Source organism: Microtus pennsylvanicus, chromosome 7, assembly GCF_037038515.1.
Source record: "Microtus pennsylvanicus isolate mMicPen1 chromosome 7, mMicPen1.hap1, whole genome shotgun sequence".
Lineage (NCBI taxonomy): Eukaryota > Metazoa > Chordata > Mammalia > Rodentia > Cricetidae > Microtus > Microtus pennsylvanicus.
Genome location: NC_134585.1, coordinates 98,507,824 through 98,524,816, shown reverse-complemented (window position 1 = coordinate 98,524,816; position 16,993 = coordinate 98,507,824). Strand labels below are relative to the sequence as shown.

General features: G+C 35.0%; 1 protein-coding gene across 1 annotated transcript in view; it reads left to right on the top strand.

Annotated features, from left to right (window-relative positions):
- Dpyd (dihydropyrimidine dehydrogenase) overlaps positions 1 to 16,993 on the top strand; it is a 745,624-nt gene that overhangs the window by 87,762 nt on the left and 640,869 nt on the right. The window contains exon 3 of the mRNA XM_075981504.1: positions 14,081 to 14,163. Within this exon, the coding sequence (XP_075837619.1) occupies positions 14,081 to 14,163 (83 nt within the window). The remainder of the gene's footprint in view (positions 1 to 14,080; positions 14,164 to 16,993) is intronic.

Below are 16,993 nucleotides of genomic sequence, written 5' to 3'. Positions count from 1 at the left end.
GACATAATTATCTTCATGCTAACAATTTTTGTAAATCTCTTGACAGAATTTTAGCTAATTTTAAAATGCCTTCTGAAGATTAGCCCTTAAAATTGTTGGGGAAAATGGCACAATTTATTAGCAAGGGTATAATTGTAAACCTTCTAAATACTCATTGTGAATATCGTTTAGACAGTAACTCCTGCTTCAGCAGCTGGTATATAAGACACCAGTTTATGGAATCTTGAAACAACAGAGAGTGGAATCTAATTAAAGAGGATTACATGCCAAAGAAAAATTATTAAAAACAGACTAATAGACAATTGTTATAGATTCAGAAACCCCTGCCAAATTCTCTTTTTGATATGAACTCATGTAGCTGTCAAGTAAAAGCCTTTATTCCTCCCAAACCAAAAGAATATTAGAAGACTTTCTCTTTCATGACTTAAAAATGACTGCTTTTCTGAATTTTAACTTAACACAAGGACTTCAATGGTTCTATTAATCCTTTCCCCACATACTTAAAATGCATGTGCCTTTAAAGATAATGATGAGGCTTTCTATTTTAGGGCTTTTTTGTATGATTATCTATCTAATACCAAGAATTCCATAACTGTGAATAGGAAAATGTTACTTTTTTAATAAACAAAAATCAGCTATCAATTTAGTTACTGCTGATAGAGACTTATGTTTAGTTAGATTGCATGCTTGTTTGTCATGAACATTTAAAATTCATGGTACATTAAAGCTTTTAAACTTTCCAACCGAACTTACTAAATTACTCCTTTCTCTTTGAATTTATTCTCTTTGGTGTGATCCATAGGGATTTTTTTTCCAAACAGCAGACCAAGATAGCTTTGAATGATAGACATCCATCATTAGTTCTTTATATAAAAATGAAATAAATGGTGCTTTTCAGTGCTAAAAAATGTTCATGGCTGTGAGTTTGCCTGGTGTCTAGCTTTGCGTCTTAACTGCTGTGCGTGGTGTTGCATAGGATTACATAGCCGTACAAACCAGTGTAGTTCTATAGATTTGGGCTAATTTAAAGAGACATTAAAAATTAATTGCTGAATACCAAAACTAATGTTTCCATGTCATTAATAAATGTATGAACACACACTTTGGATTCAGTAAATGAGACATTTGTTTAACATTCTTAAGTGAATAGCAGTATTAAAAACAAATACCATGTATGAAAACATTAACCTCATAAAATGACCTGTGAGATGAAGAAAAGCCCTCAGAGTGGCAACAAGGGCTTGTTTGTCTTTGTCCTATCTCGTCTCCGATTCTAGAGCTTTGTTTCTCTGCATAGACATCACATATTCAAGTGAGAATTGCCGACTCTCTCCCTTCAAAACCTTACAAGAACAGGGGCCTGCTTTAAGTTTAAAGCATCAGGATGACTTCACACATCTTCCCTTTAGGTTAAGCTTCTAAGTGTGATAATGCGTCTATAGTTTTTTATATGCTAATAATTAATGTAGTGGTAGTATTCTCTGTAAATTAGAAACTATCAATATTTTTATTCCTGATTTTTTTATTTACTTATTTTAAAAGCAATCTTTTTTTACATAACTAATCCCAGTTTCCTCTGCCTTCTGTCCTCCCACTCCCCCCTATTCTCCCTACCCCCTCTACTACTCAGAGAGGGTGAGTTCTTTTCTTTTTATTTTTTTTAACTTTCAGAAGACACAGCTCAATGAAAGTAGATCAAATCCTTGGTGGTCATTTTCACGTGGCTTGCTCAAAGATGATATCATTCCTACATGATAAAATGTCAGCAAGTATATGAAACACTAAAGGTAGTAAATTTATTAATACTAACAAAGCTGATTTTCTTACTTGGTATAGTGGGAGTTACATGCTTACAACCTCACCACTGGGGAGAAAATGTCAATGACTCAAGGCCATCCTTGGCTCCACAATGAGTTTGTGGCCTGCCTGACTATGGAAAACCTGTTTGAAAAGAGCCAATTTTGTTTTCAAACAAATACATTAATTTATTCTTTATATTCTTAGTGTAAAGAAAATAAGTTATTATATTCTTGGCTAAAAACACAGTCTTAGAGAAATAAATTCATAACTGTACAGTAGACTTGTTCTTTGGGAATACTTCAAATACTTAGAATTAGGTTTTTCTTTCCTTTCAATTGAGCTGCTCCCTTTTTTATATTTATTATTAAAATTACTTTTCAATATACTTTTTATTTTTTGTACCAACCCCAGTTCCCACTCCCTCCCATCCTCCCATCCCACACCTTTCCCTGCCCTGTTCACTTAAACTTCTTACCAGAGGGTCTGTTGGAGCTGTGTGAAATATTCATTTTCCGGATGCAGTTCAGTGCTATTGATGTCTGAAATTGTAAAGTCGGGCCTTTACACAGCTATGTTTAGCGACAGGATCCACTCCTTTGGCATCACAGTGTCTTTGTCGTTCTGTCCAGCTATAAGCATATCTTACATCATGGGATGTTGGCCTGTAAAATTCCATGATAAATATGAGCACAAACATTTATACATGTGCATACTATGAAGGAGAGACTCATTCTTTTAAAAACATGTGGAATATTAAGGGCAAGAGATATAGCTAAGTCGGTATAATGCTTCCTCTTACAGGAAGCTCTGGGTTTAATCTACAGCGTCTTCTCAAAAGGGCACTTTGGTGTGCATCTGTAATCCTAACACTTGTGAGCAGAAGCAAGATCAGAGATTCAAAATCTTTTTCAGCTACAATGTGCATCTGTAATCCTAACACTTGTGAGCAGAAGCAAGATCAGAGATTCAAAATCTTTTCCAGCTACAATGATTTTAAGGCCAGCATGGGCTACATCAAACCCTGCTTCAAATATATAATGCATATACACATATATATTAATATATGTCATGTATATAGCATATATTATCTAACAGTGCTTTCTTACTCAGTACATATGTCCACATACATGATTCACTTAACCCTGAATGACGGCTTCAGTGTAAACCTCACTGCTTTGATCACTTTCCTCATCTTCTGAGGGACTATGTGCCCATGGAGGGGTCATTCATCTTCATGAGAATTCAGAAGCAGGTTTAGTTGCGAAATTGGAACTCAGAAACAGATCCCCCCATCTGTGAAGCTCAGATCTTTCCTATTCTACGATGTTATTGCATTTCACTGTGACTCACAAGATTCTCCGAGAGAGGGCCTGCTTGTAAGCTGGCCACCATTAGTGAAATGACATTAGCTAAATATGATTACATCTTAATGTCCCCTGAAAGGTATTAGACTAGCTAGTTAAGACACAGTGAAGGGAAAAGCAATTATCTATTGAAATATGAGTCTCTTGATGAGAGCTGGAAATCGTATCTTACTATCAGGATGCTTGTGTGGAATTTTAAGAAATCCAAATTGAATAATTATTTCGTAGAGTGTGGTGAAGAGTTTCAAAGAGGCTACCTTCAAGGCCTTGAGTTGAGTGGAACAGTTAGAATGGAACATTCTTTAGGACGAGCACTCTCACATAGCAAACTCGTTCTAGTTAGGAACATCGTCCTTGGAACTTCTGATTCCACTGCAATTGTATCTATTTGTATTTTTTTTTCATGGACTTCCCTCAATAAGTCAATCCGTTATAGTCATTACCTTAAAATACCTTACTATTGCAATGGGAAAACTTGAAGGGGTCATTTCACTTAAGTTGTCTTCATATTTTACATTGAAAAACCTGACATTGCCTCTACAGGATTGTTTGCATAATTTGTGATGATTTCCTTAAGGTCCCTTTAGTACATAGTGTGTTGCGGGCCTCCAGATTCCTGCGGTAGCTGGAACTTTGAGGATTATTCCTATTCTTGGCAACTGATTCTTCTTCTTGCACTGGCTGTGGAGGTTCCTATTTTGCACCATTTATCTTATCAAACTGAATTGGTTTACTTCGGTGACTGCTTCAGTAAAAACGCTGAACTAACACATGATTGATTGGTGAATCCTGCGGATCATTTCTGGCCTAAGAGTCAAGGTGCCCTTCTGCTGTTTTCTTTCTCCCCCTTTCTCTCATTTTTTTTCTACTCTATTTCTCTTGTTATTTTCTCTTCTCCTTATTCTTTCTTTACCCCTTCCCCTCAGCTTTTCCTCCTTTCTCTCCTTTCTTCCCCCACTTTCGCCTTAGTTTCTTTCTCGGTCTATATGGCTTGGAGTCTCACTCTATAGCCCAGTTTGACCTAGAACTTGTTATGTAAGACATACTTGTGGAACTTGCTATGTAGCTGGCCTGGAACTCATGATCCTCCTGCCTTAGCTCCTCTATTTGGGGATTATAATAGTAAGCATCCATCCAGACTCACCCTATATTGCGTGTCGAATAATAATGAAGGGAACTAGGAAGCTAATTTCAGTAATTAGTCTAGGATTGTCTCCAGTAGGCAACAGTGTTGATCTTTCGACTAGAGCCAGGCTTGGCTTAGCTTATTTCCATCTTTGATCTTGATGTGAAAAACTGTTAATCAATGCAAAGGCACACGACTAATTTACCTGTTGTCTCTTTTCTCTCTAATATGGGAACAAGTCAAAATGTTTCATGTTTATGTTTATTCTCTCTCCCTGGTACATTTGCTGACAATAGATTTTTTTTTTCTCAGCTGAAGGCTATTGAACCTTTTGCTTTTAGTTTCTTAGTCATCTGGGACTTGAGTGAGTTCTTCTCGCTATTCCATTAACTGCCTTTGGCCTTTCATTTATTAAAATTACTTTCTTAATTTATTAAATTTAGATTAGTCAGTATATAAATTTTAGCTCTGTCTTTTTTGATATTTTGACTATCCAATAAAACATACAGACCCATGAAAATTAAGTCTTAATAAAAATAGCAGTTTGTTGTTGTTGTTTTTAATATGAGCACCTAGCTGTCCTTGCTTTACTTCACCCTAACTCCATCCAGAATGTGAGTGAATGAGTAGACAAGTAGACATGTTTGACTTGATTTTATTTTTTGGCACAGATAAGACAAGGGTACCTTATTTAGTGATCCTATTTAAATTTCTAGTGCTAGAACATTGTGGCTATTATTTTCTCTAGTGTCAATATTGGTATCCCACGTACTAGTTTTATTATATTTTATTTAGTCCTTAACACAGATGAATTATAAAACATGATAAAATCTACCACACTTGAAACTCTAGACCTTCTTTCAACCCGTGGGGATTCGTTTGGCAAGAAGCCACAGAAACAGGGTTTTGATGCTTAGTTTCCTGTTTCTCCTTTAATTGCTGCCAAAATCTGAACACTTGGGAATTTAATTGCTCATTATATTTGTCACGGTGGTGTCACAGACCCAAATAAAGACTGTTGCGTGCAAAATATTTGTGGATATTAATTTGGCCTAAACATGTGTATGTTGAATTCCTTGTTTCTCCACACTTATATAACACACACAGACAGAAGTGCCCTGCTTGACATTCCTAGCAAACTATTATTTGTTCTTCCAGAATCTGCATTTTGGTATTTTCCAGAGGTTCCAGGAACTTTTTTACTCTGCATAGTCAGCTGCCTACAATCTGTCTTGTGCTTGATTGACATTGCTTTCTGAAATTACCCTGCATTAACATAACAGACAGCTTCTTTAAAGGTATTTGCCATTTACAAATAAGCTTTTAATTTTTCTTTGCTCTATACCCATGTGAGCAGAGCCGAGGAAGGAGTTTGGGAGGAGGCTATTGGCTCAATTTTTATGTAGTAATTAATCCTTGATGACAGGGAGATGATAATCATGGAGAGTGGGACAGGGAACCTATGTGCCTCTGACCAATTGGAATTTTGATGCTTAAATTTATGCAGACGATAAGCAGATGAAGGTGTTGGTTGCTTGAGCTGTGTGTTACATATGGTGAGAGCCTAATACTGTTAGAAATAGAATTCAAGCCCTGTGGACTTTGATTCTCTTTTATATTCATGAAACCTAATAATCTTGTATTTGTTTTTTATTTCTGGATATGGAAATATTTTGGCTAAGGTACATTATCGAAATACCTATAGTCTTACTTATTTTCTCTGTGTTTTGTTGAGCGTAATAAACCTCAACCGTGCTTAGAAGTATAAAACATGGAACATTCTTTCCTTTTTCTGTGAGTCAACCTAATACTAAGTCAGGCTCCCGTTTTGTCTCATGATAGAAAATGCAGTGCTGAGCCCCCTCCAGATAAAGTCCATACTGAAAATTGAAGACTGTCTTCATTTAAATGCTGAATTGCCTTCAGAGACTCTCGAATGTTCTCTTTCAGCTAACAGAAGGATCACCTAATGGTTTCTTGAGCTATAGAGTATTTAAGGGAGATTACTTCCAGATCTTTTGTTTCTCTGTCTTTTTTTTAAATCTTTGTATCCAAGAAATATTTTCATGTCCTGTCTCAGTGGGAAAAATAAATAGTCAGGAAAACTGTGTATTCAGGATGAATCTGAAAATAATTACAATTCCATTATTTTGTGTCTTCTTTTACAAGCTAGCTGTAAACTCTACTATGGTGGACACAAGATAAAATTTAAAGTTTACTGAGATGACAAAGAGGATGAAGGTATGGAGGATTATAAAGGAAGTGGTAACATCAGGGAGAAAGCAGGGGAGGAAGAGAGGAGAGAAGAAGGGAATAAAAGTTTGTTTATTTGTGTGTGTGTGTGTGTGTGTGTGTGTGTGTGTTATATGTACGTGTTCATGTTTGCATGTGTATGCAGCAGAGCCTATATGTGAATGTATATAGTTGCTGGAGTTTTGTGTCAATTTCTTCCTCTATCCCTCTGTGGCTTTTCTTTAGCCAGGGTCTCTCTTTGAACCTGGAGCTCTTGGTTTCAGATAAGCTGAGTAGCCACTTAAGCTTCAGGGATTCTCCTGTCTCCATCTTCTGAAGGCTAGGATTACACACTTTTTTTTGTCATGGTCTCAATCCATGACATTGTGTTAAAAATTGAGACAAATACACATTCTATTATTTTTATCAGTAGCAACATGTAGAGTCCCAACCATCTGTGTAATTTTAAACCTATATATCCCAAACAGCAAAGTTTCCTCAATGATTCTGTTGTTGTTGATGTTTTTTAAGTTGTCTGTGGATATTAACATAAGCTGATTTCAAATAGTGATCTTAGTGGCTTGCATTTCAAAAAGAACATAAATTCTGAGAAGTAATGAAAATTAAGCATTAATTCTTGCTTATTTCATATTATTGTACAGCATTCCCCAAGACACTTCAAACATGGTTACTAGGTGACACAGGCTGGATGTGGTCCTACTGTTTCTGGAGTCCAAGCCAGTGTGTATAATGTAATGACAGACAGCTTCCAGTCTTTGCTCTTCTTTGTGGTGTTTTGTTTCTGGCATTATTTCTCAGGTGTAGGGAATAACATTAAATGGCTAAACTACGATCTTCAAAATCCTCTCTTAATTACAGTACTGCAATTACCATGCCTTGCCAAAGCTATTAAAAATTAAACCACATGTTTCCTGCAGCACTGCCGATTTTAAAGACAATAGGTAAATGGAAGATGATTGTTTTAAAATAAAGAGCTTCAGGTATGGCGCTGTGTAATTTTGCTAATTCCCATTGGGAAATGCAATGTCTCCAAGGCTTGCTTACCAAAAAAATAATCAACTGAACAAAAGCACCGTGAGACACACAGATTGATTTTTGTTAAATTACAGACAAATAGATGTCACCGGGAGATATATGTGCATAAAAATTTTTGAAAAAAAATTCATGCCAATTAAATAGAAGTATTTGTTTCCATGTCTGGTTGAGAAGCTGTCTCTGAGAAGGTATTTATTTAATAAGAGGAGATTTCATTGCAAGAGTCAGTCATTTAAAGTTTGAAAATAAAGTAAGACCTCAGACTTAGCAGTGATTCACCTAAAGAGTTAGCTGTAGTAATCTAGTTCCAAAGAAAAGAATGTTAAAAATAACATGACCAAAGAGGACACTCACAGTGTTTTCCATTAATTTTTGAATTAGGCAACAAAAATATAGATTTAGAATTAGACACCCTGAATTTTCAATCTTGATGCCACCTCTGATGATAGTGGTTACACACTTTGAAAGGATTTTAGATGAAAGTAGTAATTTGAGTTAAATAGCAAATTTGCTTGAATGAATAATCACAGTGACCCTTCTTTATTTCTTTCTTAAGACTTTTCAATCCTTTAATTCATTTACGCACATCAATTCCTTCCCTGATTTTATAGAGATATTAGAACAAAAGCAAAAAAAAAATAGAAATTAGCCAAATAAATAATCAAACCTAAATGCAGTGAAATACTATGAACATTTAAGGAGAATTCTAGTTATCAACATAATCATTTATAGAGCTTCCTTCATATTTTTCTGAGTTCTCTGGAAGCGTAATCAGTGATACACTCTACACAATCTCTCTAGCTCTCTTGTTTTCATCCTAAGGAAAGGGCAGCAATATTTTGTAACCATGCTAGATACAGCCATGGTAAACAACAGTGATGTGGGCAATGGAGAAAGCTTAGATGGTTGCTGACTAGTTTTATGTCAACTTGACACACATACTAGATTTATCTGAAAGGAGGGAACTTCGTTTGAGGTAATGCCTCTATAATATTCTGGTATAGAACATGTTTTAAATTAGTGATTGGTGGAGTAGCCAAGCCCATCGTGGGTGGAGCCATCCCCGGGGTGGTTGTCCTGTGTTCTATAAGAAATCAGGCTGAGCAAGCAATGGGGAGCAAGCTTGTCACCAGCAACCCATCCATGGCCTCTGCATGAGCTCTTACCTCCAGGTTTCTGACCTTCTTGAGTTCCTGCAGTAGTAACCCTGCCGAAGACACTTTTTTTCCATAATCATAATATTTAATATTAAAATATCTCCCTAAAAACCGTTACATGTTTTCATAGAATAAATGGCTTGTTAAAAAAAACCCATCTAAGTAACATTTGTGATAAGTATGTTTAATTTCTCATATTTAAAGTTCTTTATCTAACTATTTGTTTAATATTGGAAATTTAGTCTCCACCACTGAGTTCTCAGTCCCATGAGAATGATGCTTGAAACTCTGTAGAATCTGAGTCTTCTCAAAACTGATTACTTTTTGTACAGCTTTTAGAAATGTCATTTTATGCTATAGTATAAATATATAATTAATTGAAATGTATATACATATATTCATTTCATATATGTGTATATATATGAAATTATTTAATTGTTCATTTTTGAAATTATATCCAGCCCAAAAATGTTGTCTTTGAATATTCACCACTCCTGGGTGAGGGAGAGCACTTCTCTAATCCTGGACCTTAGGAGGGAGATGGAGGCGGATCAGAACTTCACACAGTCATCCTTTATTGTGTAGCAATTTTGACACCCACCTGGATTGTTGGAAACTGTCCCCAAACAAACCAACACAAAATTCAAAACAAAAGAACAAGAAAAGAACAAAAAACTACAGAACATTCAATCTACAGGTAAAATATGTACAGTTAATTTACTACAGAGTCAATCATTTATTAAGACTCAGACTCAGTTGCAGCAATGGACCATTAGCCAACAGTAGCAATAAATAATAATACTTCCAAACAACAACTACATACTGTAATATTTATCTATACTTTCAATATTTGGTAGACTGAGGTAGAAGAATCTCAAGTTTGGGACCTGTCTCAAAAACCCCTAAGCAACCACCCAAACAATAAAAAACAAAACCAAAGTACAGTCCTGCTAAACTGCAGCAAATATTCTCTGTCAAATATTTTGAATCATTTAAATTCTTGAATTTTAAGTCCATTCAGATTATGGTTCTTAGTCAGAATTAAAACTCTTATGACTTTATTCATTTGCAGTTATGTCATTTAAATTCAAGTTTATTTTTAGGTAATATCCTAAGCCACACAACATTGTGTGTATTAATGAAGTAACGTGATGTTTTGGTATGTGTATATATTATATCATGCTTAAGTCAAGATAAGCAAATCTTTCTTTCAAGCTCCCTTGAAAGCTTTTTGTTTTTATAATTTCCTATAGAAACTTAAGTGAATCTTTCAGGAGTTAATTGATCAGTGCATAGAAGACCCTATTAGCCCTCCTTGGGGCTTCAATGCTGTAGATTAGCTTGCCTATTTTAAAAATAACAGTTTTACTAAGATAAGTCACCCATACCATATAGTTCACCTCCTGAAAGTGTAATTTCATAATTTGTAGTCCATTCACAAGTGGCATCCTAATTACCACAAATTCCAGGACATTTCTTCTCATTTCCAAGAAATCAAATTCCCATTAGCAGCACCCAACCTCGTGCTTTCTACAGCCCTTGGCAACCGCTAATCTGCTTTCTATTGATTTGCCCAGACTAGGTATTTTATAAATGGAATTATAAATTGCTATCATTTATATACAACTTCTTTTCCCACTTAGCATAATGTTCCCTGGCTCGTCCACAGTGGACAATGTGTGTGATTTCACTCTTTCCAGACAACACTAGTCTGTGGTATGGGATACCACACTGATCATCCATTTGTCATTTTACTGACTTTGCGGTTGTTTCTGCTTGGTGTCGGTTATTGATAGTCCTGATATAAGAATCTACTGTACATTGAATATGACAACATGTTTTCTTTCACATAGACTTGTCTGGTTCATCTGCTAGCATTCTACGACAGCACCAAATGTTTGTGAATGTTTCATAATCTCCACATTCACATGGCCAGCATGCGACAGAGTGAAAATGTAGCTCAATGATATTATTACCCTTCTCCCTGAGTTTAGTGATCCATGATTCCTCTGAAGAATAATTATGTGGATGCTTTTGCATTTTCAGTGCCCATTTTGTATTTTCTATGGAAAGCTATCTATTGAGAAGTGTTTGCTCATTTAAAAATACAGGGAAAGCACAAGTTGTTTTATTGAGTTGAGTTTTTTATATATTCTAGAGATGACTCTTATCAATACCATTTCTTTTGTTTTTTTCCCCCCTTTGGATTTAAGAAAACTTTCATTTTCATAGATTAATTCAAAATCAGAAACATATATCCCTTTGAATGTTAGCTCTTGTCCAGGTCTGTAATAATTTTGAATTGGTTTTGAATTGAGTATGAGTTACGAGTCTTACTTCATGCTCATGTGTTCCTTCTGCAAAATCCATCCTGACTTGGTTCACTTTTCAATATTGAATGGACTATAAGTGTTACTGTCAATTTGCACTCTCAGTTCTGTTCTTTAATATGTATGTTTGTAAGCTTTTGCCACAATTACACAATCTGTATTCATGGTAATAAGTTTTGGAATTGGAAGTTTAATTTTTGCTAACTGCATTCTGTTTTCCATGCATGTTTTTGATATCTAACTGCTGGCATCTGGTGAACTTTGGGAAGTGTTTCCCAAATTCTGAAAAAAAAATCAAGTGGAATTAATAGATGGGGTTATTGGCTCAATCCACAGAATAGTACCACCTTAGCAAAGGGAAGTCTTCCAGTTCTTGGCACGAGGATTTTTCCCATTCTTTTTTTTTAAATGTGATTCTTCATAGATTTTAGTTATTTTTTCAATGTATTCATAAACATTTCATTCTTTTTAATGTGCCTCCAAATGAAAGTATCAATTTTTAGATTATTCATTACAGCCTGACAAATTATTGAACTTGATACAAATGGGGTAAGTCATAGATTAGATTGCATTTTCAACTTGACACTCCCGGAAGAGGGAATCACCTTATGTGAGAAATGGCCCTCATTGGCTTGGCCTGTGGGCATGTCTATAGTGCATCTTAATGGGTAATTGATATAGAAGGCCTTCCTACTGTGGGTGGTACCATACCTAAGCAACTGTGTTTGAGCTGTATGAGAAATGAGGCAAATAGAGCCTGGGAGGTAAGCTTATATGCAGCTTTCAACATGGCCTCTACTTCAGTTCCTTCCTGATGTTCCTGCCTTGATCTCCTGCCCTGACTTTTTTTTGTTGATGGATTGCTACCTGGGACTTGTAAAGCAAAGTATAAGAGGACATCCTTGAGTGCATTCGGATCTGTGGCATTGGGGTGCTTCTATGCTACTTGATATAGTTGTAGTCATTCATTCTCGGTGCTCCGTAGCTTCCTAGGGTATGAAAGTATTACCTCCATGTACTTTATCTTAATATGAAACATTTTTGCTTTTGGGAATATGCAACAATGTTTGCATTAGTATTTTCCCACAGGACTTTGGATGATTACATTATGCTTTATTCCCGGGTGTAAACCAGCAAGGCCAGGGAAGCAAATGGGTAACTGTTGAAGCTACAGACATCATTTTCCAAAGTGACTGTAACAGTTTCCAGGTCTATGATTAGTGAGGTGCTTTTTAAACTTAAACAACAACCTTGTATATTCCAATTTTACATTTCACACATATCTAACTACATAGTCATGTTTAGTTATGGCTTCAATTTTCATTTTACTGTTGAATAATCACGTAAGACTTGAATTTGTTAGACTATTTGACTTTTCTTCCTGAAAGATTATGTAATTCTTTTGTCTCTTCTTATTTAGTGATTGTCCTATCTTAATTTGTAGGAATAATTTATTTATTATAGTGTAAATATATAATTAAGATGTGTGGTACTAGCACAAGTATAGAAAGTTGATAAATTGATCAGAGTACAATTGAGAAACGGATTGTGTAGGCACTGAAACTTAATTATGGGAAAATGACTCCAAATGACAGATGGTATTTAAGGGAAATAGAACTTCATTGATTATCTCTATGATGTGATTTTCAGTATTGAAGCATATAAATATCATTTCACAGGCATGTTTCACTAAAAGATGAGGTACACAATAGCAAATCTTCCTGACTAATACTAAAGGAAGCTTTACTGACTTTGAAGAACATTTCAAGTAAATGGACCATAAAAAATACCAACTATATATTAGAAAAAATAATATACTCAGCATCATTAAACCTAATTTTTTTATTTGTGAGAAAAACATGTGAAAAAACACCGGTCAAGATCATAAAATGATTTCCAATGCATGTGCCCAACAAATGATTTTCGATGAGTTCAAAGAATTCAGAATTTAAGTTATTTTAGAAAATTTCAAGATTTCCATTTTAAAGTAATTTGATTATTCACGAAAATGATCTTTTCCTTAATTTTATCTAGTTAAACCAAAGAACTAACGGTGAGCATGATGAATTGGATACCAGTGGGTTGGAAATTAATTAACTCTTGTACAGTGGAAATCAATAATCTAAGTTTCAGTCTTCTGAAATCCAGCATGTTTATTTATAACTTGGAAATAGAAATGATACATTAATAATTAAATTTTATTATTTAACTATTCAGTTTCTAAAATTGAAAATAAAGGCCAAAAACAAACAAAACAACAACAAAAAGAATCACCAAACTTCTTTTTGTTGCCTTAAATGCAACACCAATGTGTGAAAAGATTAAAATAATTACCCATTTAGTCTAACAGATATGTTTACATTCTAAAAACTCAGTATGTTATATACAATTGATTGTGTAAAATATACCACTAAATTAATGATTGCAACAAAAACTTATATTTACTTTTAGAAAAGCCAGTGCACTATTACTGTGTATTCACTACTTAGTAGAAACAGTTACTAAGTTTTAATAACCTGTGGTGTGTGTTCTTGATTTAGTATCCCTCAAATACTTGATATCACAGCAACCAGGCTGATTTATTTTCAGTACGCACTATCTACTTTGAAATGGATCATCATCATATACACTTACCTATGTTATTTTGAACTTATTTACTGATTTTTCTCTTTTGAATTTACATGGGCTTTAATTAATTGAAGATTATTTTAGGAAACTAATTGCTATCCTGATTTCAAGGCAGTTTAGTTAGTTTTGTGTGACACTCATTTTTTTAACACCTATTTTGAAAAAAATAATATGATGAAAAGATTTCTCCCGCAGCTGCATCAGAAGACTCGTGAGTTCGTGGCTGTTGAATTTCATTGTCGATTTTAATGAATCCTACCCAATTAAAGCATTGTGCCTATTTTTCACGAGTCTCTGATCAATACAATCGACTACATTTATATAACTGCATAGATGTAATTTTTCTGGGGGTGTTGAAGATGAATTCCGTGTTTTAATGTGTTGCAGAGCTGTGAGAAGCTGGAGAATAATTTTGATGACATCAAGCACACGACTCTTGGTGAGCGAGGAGCTCTCCGAGAAGCAATGAGGTAAGTCTGGGTCACCATAGCAACAGTCACAGATGTGGTAAAGAAAAAGTCATTCTTCATTATTGGGGGAACAAATGAGTTCATTGCCACCATTCAGCTCCGTTCTCTAAGGTATTAATTTGTCAGTGGAGAGACTTCCCTTGAGGCTCTACTTTGGTTTTGAAGCTGCATAAATGTTAAGCCTCAGTGCACAGTAAAAAATGTAAATGTTTAATTTGTTACTTAAAATGCTTACGGGGTGTCTTGTTTTATATTTATACTAAATTGTGCAATTGAATGAAAATATTGTTCCTCTAAATTCTGTCTCTGAGTAGAAAATAAACACTGTGTGAAGGTAGCTAAGCTGAGTACCATTTCCTAATTAATATAGAATTTGAAAAGATTTACTTAAAATTTCATCTTTTGTTATATTTTACAAGATTAAAAATTATTTTTAAAATGAATTACATTTTCTCAATATTTCAAAGCACAGAACCATTTTCTTTGGATGCAAAGACCAATAAGTAGCCTGATTTTTTTTCACTTAACATTACTATTTTGATTTTCTCAAAACTCAACCAGCCTTGCTATCTTTTTTTAAACAACTTTTAGTGAAGCATCCTTTAAATTTATTTGGTTAGATTCAAGGAAAAATTGAAACAGATATGAAAAATTTCTGAGCAATAAGTTTATCGTCCTTAGAACAGGAAAGTCACAAACAGCACTAGCCCTAAAAGTTCCCAGTGTGAAACTCACAGTGGCCCAATTTGCATTTGTGCAAAGAAATGGTGTACTTTCCTTTGTTTTCCTCAGGAAGACTTAAAAAGTTATCTTAATGCTTATTTATGTTAAATGGTTTTCAGGTATAGAAAGTTAAAATTTGAGAACCAGGAAATCTAACAGACTTGCTGGTGGTTTAAACACAATTTTGTTATTGCTGTCACACAGCTACCATATACTTTAGTTTAGAAGCCACTCTCATTTAGCAGCCTCCCTTTTACCATGCAAGCAGCAGGAGAAAGTAATTAAATTTAATAGAAGCTGCCCTCATTTTGAAGCCACTTCTATTTAAAACCACAGGGGGAGGTAATTAAATTTAATGGAAACAGTAGCTTCTACACAAAGATACATGGTACTTCTGTATAGATGATTATGATGTCACAAAAAGGGGAATAATATATTACTAGTGTGCAGGAGAAATTACCAGCCAGAGCAAGGGAACCTATTTTATTGTTAATGTCTTTGCTAATAAAAAAGATGGAAAAATAAAACTGGGTACGCAGTAGAGAATTTGTGTCTGTATAAAATACAGTGGCAGTCTAGCAAAGTTGAAGTTACTGAAAATAATTATAAATTAAAAATGAGGGATAAAATATACTGTAGGAAAGTCTAGGGCAGAAATTATGAATGAACTCCTGTTTTGAAACATGTTTTTTTTTTTATTCTTGATTGAAAACTACCACACTGTTATAAATTGAACATGTCGTTTATGTGGAGCTTATATGATATGATACTATTGAATATGTGAAATGTGCATACTAATATCTATTTAGAAACCATTTTTTTATAATTTAATTTCTATTCATCTTGAAATAAATACATAGGCAAACAGGAAGACAAAGAGGATGCCAGCTCCCATGCTTTTGAATAAAAGAACTAAAGACTAAAAACACAGAGAGAACGGAAAGGGCTATATGAACGAATGCGGATGTGAACGAGGGAAAGACAATGAGCCGAAAGACTTGTGAGCTGTGCAGGGGATCTATCCTCACGAAAAAAGAAGCTGAATTGTAGGAGAACAGTAGATAAAAAAGATTACAAAATTTTGCCAATTTCTTTTAAAGTAAATAATATCTAGAACGTACTGAGAAAGATTGCTTTTGGAGAAGAAGTAGGAATGAGTGGATGGGGGCGGGGAAGCAGCATTAATTACCGAGTTGGAGTGACCTCTGACCACCCATGCAATGAGTAGGGCAACAGCCCAGATAATTTAATTCCGAATTTCATCACATGGTGGTGAAATGCACGTGTCTACTGAATATTTTATGTGTCTTCATACACAGTGCACATATGAATGAATGTCTGGACTCTCCAGATGCAATGAAGTAGTTTAGCAGCCAGTTGCATTAAACGATGTAGTATATTGCTCATGGGCACCTTCTGTTTTTTAATACATCAATAACTTAGTCTTTTTTTTTTTTTTTTTTTTTTTTTGGTTTTTCGAGACAGGGTTTCTCTGTGGTTTTGGAGCCTGTCCTGGAACTAGCTCTGTAGACCAGGCTGGTCTCGAACTCACAGAGATCCGCCTGCCTCTGCCTCCCGAGTGCTGGGATTAAAGGCGTGCGCCACCACCGCCCGGCAATAACTTAGTCTTTTGCAAGAAAAAAAAAAACACCTAGACAGAAGAGATCTCAATGTGTTTCAAGAACTTTCAAGGAGAAAAATGCATTTCTCTCTCATCTGTGATCAGTTCTTCATATGAAGGGTGGCTGGATGAACGCCTGGCTTAGACAGGTGAAGATGTTGTCTGATGCTAAAGGAGAGTGTTGTTCTATACAGAGAGAGTGAAGAATGGGATGCTGGAATACGAAGGTGTGCACTGATGGAAGGCAAGCTTTTGTGCTCATGTGAATAAATTGTTTTTTATCAGAAATTTGCATGCAGATGGACTTCTTTTTGATCAATATTAGGTCTCTTCTATGTCATGAATTTATAAGTACAAATGATGCATTCAGAGTTTCACTGATTTAGAGAACCTCAGAGCAGGTTTAGGGTATTGGGGGACATGTAGAAACAGCTTATGGGAGCCCCTTATGCTAGCCAAGGGACTGACATCAGGAGGCTCACTGAA